The 9425-nt window shown below is 28.6% G+C and overlaps 1 protein-coding gene across 1 annotated transcript in view; it reads left to right on the top strand.

The window, feature by feature from the left end:
• LOC107452289 (protein AATF) overlaps nt 1-8164 on the top strand; it is a 53604-nt gene extending 45440 nt beyond the window's left edge. Inside the window, exon 14 of the mRNA XM_016068651.4 lies at nt 8062-8164. Coding sequence (XP_015924137.1) covers nt 8062-8107 — 46 coding nt within the window. The 3' untranslated portion in view covers nt 8108-8164. The remainder of the gene's footprint in view (nt 1-8061) is intronic.
• The last annotated feature ends 1261 nt before the right edge of the window (nt 8165-9425 follow it).

The following is a 9425-nucleotide window of genomic DNA, read 5'->3' as shown; positions in this document are numbered from 1 at the left end:
AGCTATTTTATATACTATTTATAAGAAGAAATGACAATGATCAGGAATTACCCCATTGATCAATAATTACCCCATCTGTAGGGGGCAACATTTGATATAGTTTCCTATAATCAATTATAATGTTTACAGTAGATGTGAAACAATTAAACAAAAGCTTACACTATTTTTATATCAAAGAAAAAGAAAGTAACTCAAAATATTTATTATTAAGAGAAGGAGGAGGATCTTTGCAGAAATGTGCACATTTTGAAACCCATCTTTGAAATAGAAAATACAAAAAGCATTTTAAAAGATACTTATTTTGTTAGATTAAACAAATAACTATTATTAAGTAAATGTAGTTATACTTTAGTAAAGTGTACAAGCATTCTTGTCCATGTCTTATATTTAAAAAAAAATATTTTTTTTAAAATGAAACTTACGTGATCATTATTTACCCCAGAAACAGAGTGATCGTGAATTACCCCGGGTCACCCTAGATTGTCTTTTTTTTAAAAAAATTGGATTTTAAATGAATAAAATGAAATAATCATGATTCGTATGATATTTTAAAGAAAAGAACTGCATGCTCAAAGTTCGTTTATATAGTGAATAAAACAATTGCAATTCCAAAAAGTAATAGATTGACTTACCTATGAATTTCATAAAGTCCTTTAACAAATTTTTCTGTATAACTAAATGTGGCACAGTAAATCTCCATATTATTTAAAAAAATTTGCTTAAAATTCCCTTATCATTTTCCTTTTATTGCACTGTCCCCTCCGGCTATGTGGTTTTACTCTGGGGAAAAAATTATCTGACAGTATTCACTGTACTTAATTTACTTCTATGATTAGAACTCTGTTCAGTCTCAATGGTTTGCAAATTTGATTGCAAATGGTTTGCTAATTAATTACTACAGGCAGTGTTTTAAGTTTTGAAACAAGTCACAAAAATATACTTTCTTTGTAATAAACATACTTTTTTTGACGAATACTTGACCCTCGAAATACAGTGGAGCATCGTTTATACGACGATCACTTATACGACGTTTACATTTATACGACGTTTTAGTGTGGTCCCAAATCATTCCTATTCATTTTAATGCAAAAATATATCGTTTATACGACGCACAGAATCGGTTATACGTCGGTTTTTAGATTTTGTTCACGTTTATTTAATTTTCTTCTTTTTTCTTGTGTTGGTGTAATTTGCCAACATGAATGATACAGAAAAGTGTGCCAACAAGAATGCTTGGATGACGACCGTAATTTTTACTAGATGACTGAAAAAACTAAACAATGTTATGAAGAGGCAAAAACGCTATTCATCAACCAATGTCCAGCGCACCCATCGATACTAATTATTTTGGAAAATGTTAAAGCTCTCTTTTTTTCCTGCAAATTGCACAAGTGCACTTCAGCCGTTAGATTTGGCCGTGATTAGAAATCTACAATTGCATCATACAAGTAGAAAGCAATAAGTTCAACTCGCTATTCAAAGCATTGTAGAGACTAATAGCAAGAAAATATAATTAAAGCTATCATACATTCAAATTGCTCACTGCAATTTTTCTTCTTTGGTTATTTGTTTGTTTTGCTTTGTCTAATTTAGAAATTTATGTAAATCAACACCATAAACATTAAAATTAACTGAAAACAGAGTAAGTTTCAGTTTTAGAAGTAAAAATCGATTATACGACGTTATCGTTTATACGACGCTTTTCGGTGGTCCCTTCGGCGTCATATAAACGATGTTCCACTGTATCTAAAAGGGTAACTACAATCTGGAAAATATGGTCCCTCTAGTTTGTTCTGGACAGCAGTCAAAAGTTGAAACCCCTTAATGTTAATTTTTGCATATTTCAAAAACTTTTTAAGCTAATTGAAAAAATTTTTACACACACTTGAAAAAAAAAAAACATTTATTATTAAAAAAAGGTGTTTTCTTTTAATTTGATGGCAAAAAAAAAATTTCAAATCATAAAAATTTCTCAAATATTGTGTTTCTCCATTAAATGACTGTGCTGAGTTAGCATAAATTTTGCAATAGTTTTCAATTTGCTCTTAATGAGGAATTACACCAATTAATTTTTTAAATAGCGGAGTATTTTTGAAAGCTGAACTGTTAATGTTATCCAGCAAAAAACACTTAACATGTTGAATGCCGTGGGGGTTACTGCTGACCAGCGAAGCCAAGATTATTAGAAGCACATAATTCGAGTGAATTTTTAATGCTTTTAATTTTTTTTATATTATTATTGTTACTAAAATGTTTTGACGAAATAAATGCAATGCATACTGAGAAAATCATTTGGCCAGGCATGAAAGCCATGTAAAATTAGCGTGGCATTCAACATGTTAAGGTAACTTCAGAAATAGAACTTTTATAAATAATCATTAACTTTTTAATTATTATTGATTTATGCATTAATATTAAGGTTTTATATCGTATAATTTGAATAAAACTTTAAGAAGCAAAAAATAATTGATAAACATCTTGACTATACTCATTGTCGTTGGGGTACCAAAGCAGGAGAGCCATCCCCTTGCAGAGGGTCATAATTCTGATTGCATGTCTTTGTATCATCAGTATCCTCAGGGATGCTTCTAAAATTGTCACCATAACCCTGTTGTGCAGCTCTCATGCAATGTAAAAAAAGTACTACTCCTTTAAAACTTGTTAAATGATCTATGAAATGATGCTCCTAAAATAATTTCTGAAGAAAAAAAAAATGATTCCTAACTTTTCTAAAGGAAAAAATTTTAGTATCCCTTTTTTTTAACACAGTGTATGTGTAAAAATTAACCATACAGTAAATGGTTGGTAGCAATTTCTATACTTAAAAGATTGCTGCAGAGTCACAACAATGAATTTTTAAGAATTTTTACTTTTAGTGTAACCATAACCATAGAATGGTATATAAAATTAGCCAATCATCAAAGTTTCACAATAACCAAAGGTTCGCATGTCTTAATTTTAAGCTTTCCATTTACAGAGTGTTATGTAATTACCGCCTTTAATTTATTTTAAAATTCTCATTAAAAATTAAGTAAAAAAAGTATAATCGGAAAAGATTACAAGTTAATTTTTAAGCAACTAAAAAAACAGCAAAGATACTATCAGAATCAGTCAAATATCTAATTAGGACAAAAAAATACTCTAAAATCAATTTAATTGCCTTAATAAAATTGGTGGTGTTTCGAATAATTGCCTTTCAACTTTCCTCTGTTTCCGGTCTCAATCAAACAGGTTTTTATGTTTTCTGTCCAGCCTTCATAAGTTATCATTTAATTTTTGATTAAATTTTTGTTTTGTCCTTGATTAAATATTAATTTGCAACCCCATTTTGTATACTTTTTTATTTCTTTTTAGACAAAGTATCTAAACAATGTATTTTAAAGGCATTCATTATAAAACAGCCTGTATTTAATAAATATTGAAAGCAACAGGTGAGGTTGAGTGCTTTTTGCCATTAATGTATTTGGGGAACCATTGCTCCATGTAATCAGACAGTGTACTTTTGCTACTATGTATCAGTTTTTAGCATTATATTATATTTTTACGACAGGGCGCCTTTGTTTATGGCACTCATTAAGGACAAAGCTGAAGTGTGAGAAATTATACTATAGGATGGGGGTTTGCACTACTGGACCTAAGTTTAGAAGAAAAAATCAAAAATAATAAAGTTTAAGTCCTACTGCCTTAATTTTTGGTACCATTTTAGGTTATTACATAATCTGTTAATGCTAGACTGTGTTTAAGTGTCTGTTAAAAGTAGTCTTCATAATGTTTTTCCTTCAATTAACATGAAAATGTATTAAAATAATTGGCATCCCTTCAAGAAATAATTTTTGAAAATGCTATTCCAATTATTCGAAAGTTTTAATTGACAAAACTCATTAAATACTTTCAAATTAATAAAAAATATACAACAAAGGTTGTTTACAAGATGGAATAACAAAATTTAAAATGAAGGCTTAGTGTGAAAAATCTCGAAGCACAGAAAAACGCTAAGTCCTATATTGCATGATTTGAAAGCATAAAATATTAGTTACATTTTTCTTTCTTTCAGCACGGTTTGTGAACAAACTATGCACTTTCTATGGCTTTTTCTCCCTTTTGTTCATATTAAGGGTAGAAAAATGCCTGCCAGATAGTCGGATAGCTGCTAGTATAGATCTCACTGTGAACTGCTTTTTGTCTCTATAATTTTGATAGTTCTCCAACATTTGCTCTATTAATTTCATTTTAAATTGCAGAAGCAGTGTTTTATTGCCATGTTTTTTGTCATACAGAATGTTGGAATTCAATATTGTTGTCCTTAAGCCCAAAAAATAATTTTTTGTACCATTTGATAGTTTTTCTAAAACATGAATGATGTGTCATAACTTTATTTGCTTTGTCTACACCACCATGTTTTTGTTATAATCACCAAGTTTTAAAATATCTTCTCCAATAACTCTATCTTTACTGTCAGATTTAGCCATTTCTGGCTCATGTCTGCTTGTTAGCATAAAAACGTCTTTCTTTTTTTCTTTGAATGCAATGAAGTTCACGTTGCCTAGTTGCATCACATCTGTTTCACCCTTTTTTAATTTTCTTTCTGGAAAGTCTTTGGGCATTCTTTTTCTTGATTTTTTTTACTGTTCCACAAATATTCGTTTTTATGGAATGCATATATTCCACAAGAAAAAAAAGTACTTAAAAGTGCTTAATTTTTCAGCATCACTGTAGTTGATAGGAACAATTTTTCAGTTCAATGTTTTAAAACAAAAAGTCGTTCTTTTATTACCTCGAATTAGACCATGTACCAAGAGTAAAGCATTTTAGAGAGACAAGAAGGGATGTGTGAGAAAGAGCTACAGGCAAGGAAAAGAAAGCATGTTCTTTTATTAATTATATTGCTTCTTTCATTAATATATTCTGCCTTTTTGCCTAGAAAGATACCCTATGAGAAGAGTGACATAATAAAGAAAAAGAATAGAGTGTGGGCAAGGGGGTTACTGCACATTGAAGAGATAGTGCTTTTTGGGGGGGAGGGGGGCAGTTCTATAGTACTTAAGTAGGAGACCCACACTGACCTTCAAAATTGACAGAATTCAAGAAATTCAGTTCTACTGGTAATGTATCTGCTCATAGGAACAAAATAAAACCCTAAGAAAAGAAGTATCAGAAAAAGGTTTTGAACTAGAATCCATAACGAAAACTATTTCCAAAACTCTTGGAAAAATTAAATACATTTGTATAATTATTTCAGTGTGTAATAAGTAACTGTAAATTTACAAAAAGCTGTAGCATTTAAAATTCATGATTGTACTAAAAATTAAACAGATCTGTAATAAGCAGGGTTTGTAAAATCCCATCCCACCTAGGTTTTACATTTAGATTTATTGGGTTTTTGATGAAAACCTCAATTTTTTTCAAAAATATTTAAAATTTTTATTCCTGAGTACTAAATAAGAATGCATGATTTGCTCCGAACAAGAAAGATAAATATTTGGTAACTATTTATAACTTGTTTTGCTGCAATGTAAAATTTTTAAAGTTTTAGATTGTTACACTATTGTTTTTATTTCTTAAGGATAAGCAGATTGTTACATAAAAATTTAAAACTACTAAATTAACGTTTTACTATTAATGTTTATTAGAATAAAATTCATCCTTACATTTTAATAATCATTTTTCTCAGTTAACATTGCAACTTAAGATATTGTTTTTGTTTTTGTTTTTTTTTTTAATTTTATTTAACTTTTGGTTGCTTTAAAATCAGTATATGTTTTGTGTCAGATTGTTTAGTAATATAATGTAAAGGTAATTCCTAATATAGTTTTGGCTCGAAATAATTGTAAAGCTCATTATAAAAGTAAATATAACACATTTGCTGCTAGGTAATAATTTCAAAATGGTTGAGTTACATACCGTTTTCACTATTTTTTTCATACAATTTTTCAATATATTTTTTCAAAACTACAAATTCATGATAAAAATCAATTATCAAATCATAAGAATTGTAGACAATAATATTAGGAGTGATAGAGGATTTTAAAGAAATATTACAAGTAAATATCTATAAATGATGAAAAAATAAATAATTTATCAATATTTGTTAATTAAGTAACCTTACCAATTTTCTGACCTTAGGAATGCATTGATACCTTTGAAAAATCAATTTAGACCCTTTTATTTATATGTTTCACCGAGAACTTATAAAAAACATATTGGTTTGAAAATTATAAATCTTAAACATAATTGTATTTTTATTCTATAAAACTTTTCATAAATATATTTATTGCAATGAATTTAAAAAAATATATGTATATTAAGTTAAGCCTAATGAAAAAAAGTGGAAAGATTTAAGGTGCTTAGATATTAGTATGACCCGTTTTTACTTGAAATAGGACTTAATTTAACATGACATAATTAAGAAAACTACTCTCATGCATAACTCTAATTCTACTTCTTCGTATTGATTTTTTTTAATATATACCCTTATAAATGTAACATTTTGTTAATAGAAAAAAAAATATTATTTTGGTGCAACTGAATATTTACCAAGATTGGCCCACAGCTGAATGTGTGATGCATGTCTAGTAGCGAAATATAAAAACTTGTAATAATATTTTAATATTTTTCTCAAATTTCTTTATTTCATCTTTTTTTTTTAATATATGAAAAAATTGCAAATTTTAATTTCTGCACCTAATTTTACAATTCTATGAAATGATTAAAAGGGGATTGCTGATAAGTTTCATAGATGTCATTATTCCTTAACAATCTGAAAATTTTTTTAAAGAAACCCTACTCGGGTTTGCAAAAATTGTCTGGTCCTACTTTGGCAAGCCCTGTTAATTAATACAATTTTACCAGCGCTTACATTATAATTAAATTGTTTATTATTTTGTTTTTTTTATTGATTGATTTTTTCAAGAAAGTTAAATAATTATCACTGTCACTGGTGGTATATATTTTTTCGATGATAAACAATCATACAATTTATAAGGTCCTTAATTTTTCAAAAAAAGTCCTTAAATTTTTTTTTTTTCAAAAAAAGTCCTTAAATTTTTTTTTTCAAAAAAAGTCCTTAAAAGTGCTTAAATTTTGCTTTGTTAAAAGAGTGGGAACCTTGTTAAAAAAACATTAAAGGAATCAATTTCTTTTTCTGTATGATCTACAGAATTTGTTTCCGGTATTCCAATAACTGTATGATGATGTAATTCCTTAAGCTCTCGAATAAAAGATAAAGTATATTGAGTCGAACTTTTATGGGAAATAGAAAACACAACTATAAATGTATGTGTCAAAATCGCTATAACGCCTTTTTAACTTTTTAGCAAAAGAATCATTGCTCTCTTCTATAACACTAATTGGTTCATTTGTCATATGAGTTGACTCATTCTCTGATAAATAACGCTTACTCGCCATAATAATCTGGAGTCAAGGATTTCTGAAGTAACTAGAGAAGTGCACAAAATATATCTGAAAGCAACAAAAACTGTAACAAAACTGATGCTAAAACCCTTATAGACCTCACATAGTAGTGAAAAAAAATAAAATAAAAAGTTTCGAAGAGCTATAAGATTTATAAAGCAATGTTTATAAAGCAAGGAAAGTTAAATAGCCGAGCTCTGTTTGTTTACATTACGATTTCCCTCTCCCCAGCTACAGAAAATTAGCAAATTTCAAAGACAGGCGGAATATAAACAATCTGAAGGTCAGAATACTAAAACTACTTTCAGTTTCAATACTAAAGCTGCGTTCAGTAATGGACACAGAGTGCCATAAAAATTGTTTCTGTTTAAAATGCATATATACACCATCTGCTCATGAAGCTAGTTCTCCAACAATGCACGGGTGAACCACCCAGGCCTGGGATAAGTCTGTAGGAAATACATATACGATTCGCCCATCGTAAAGAGATTAAATACTTTTGCTATTGATATTAATTCTTTGTAGATAAATGTCAGATCACTAAAATTCATCCATTGGTTTTGAAAAATGTATCCATCGACATCGTAAATTGTGCTAACTGAAGTGGAATAATAATGAGATAGACTATAATTTGTTTTATTTATGTTTTAGGGAAAATCTGATGAAATGCCTTTTTGGAAGAAATTTAATCCATTGATATTTGTATGAATTGTATAATACATTGTATAGATAAAATAATTTTTTTAGTAATATACTAATTTTCTGTTTTATTTGTTTTTTGTTGAAGATATTGTAAGTTTATTAAAACCACCCTGTTTTTACTTCTTCTGTGCAATATTATGAGTTCTATTTGTAAGGCTATAAACTAGTATGCCAGATGATAATTAAATATAATAATTAAACAGATTTTAAAAAAAATTAATCTGTACTGACACATAAGCACGGCCTAACATGTCAACAAACTGAAATAAAAAGTTTATGCACAAAGATGTCATATTCTCATGTTAATATGATTACACAATGACAGAAACCAGAAGGGAAAAAAATCCACAACAAGAAAGAAAGATTTTTGGAGCATTTTTGAGTTGTGTGTGTGGAATCTGTATTGATTGGAAAAATATAAATTAACTGAGTAATGAATAGTTTCTTTTTTTCTCAGTTATAAATGTAAAAATTACTGAGAGTGACAGCTGCAACAAAATTTTAAGAAAAAATTTTAATTAATGGGGAGGAAAAGTTCTTGCTTAGGTAGTGTCCCCCTAAAACTATAATTGGTATTAATTTTAATACAAATTTTCTTCTGGTTTTTAATAAATTAAACTTCGGAATAAACCTCGTATAAATTCTATAAAAAAAATTATTATTTTTCCTAAGAATAATACTTGACCTCCCCCACTAAAACCCATAAGGTTTACATACCTTCCAAGTGATGTTTTTACACACACATATATATATATGTAGACTTTCAGCAAGATGGTGTAATATCTCGGCAGATTGTGTAAGCCGTCAGTCATCTTGTAATATTAAAAGAAGTTACATCATCTTCTTTGGCATTGAGAGGCGCCAACCAGTCCTGATGGGAAACTCTCGAATTTATAATTAACTCTGAACTTTATACCATAGAATAACTTAATTTCTTAATCACATGCACTTAGGAGATAATATTAAACTCATGTCAATAATATTAAACTTATCCTTCTAACCTTTTATTTCTATTAAATTGTTACAGGGTGCGTAGCGTTTTTAAAAAGTGCTTAAAGGTGCTAATTTTCTTTTTTTGAGAGACCTTAAAGGTGCTTTTTTATTGGGTGTTTTTAAAAAGTGCTTAGTTTTCCTTTTTTCAAAATGAGATTTTTCCTTTACCATGTTGATTTTTGCTTCGAATTATGCAAAAAGACACAGTTCACATTGTTCTATTCAACGTTTTCACAATTAATGCAAACCCAATCAATCTACTTTGGCGTATTGCCAGTCCGTAGCGTATGAAAACGCCATTCGTTTTACATGATTCAAAA

The sequence above is a fragment of the Parasteatoda tepidariorum genome, chromosome 7 (assembly GCF_043381705.1).
Source record: "Parasteatoda tepidariorum isolate YZ-2023 chromosome 7, CAS_Ptep_4.0, whole genome shotgun sequence".
NCBI classification, from domain to species: domain Eukaryota; kingdom Metazoa; phylum Arthropoda; class Arachnida; order Araneae; family Theridiidae; genus Parasteatoda; species Parasteatoda tepidariorum.
This window is presented reverse-complemented; position numbering and strand designations above follow the sequence as displayed.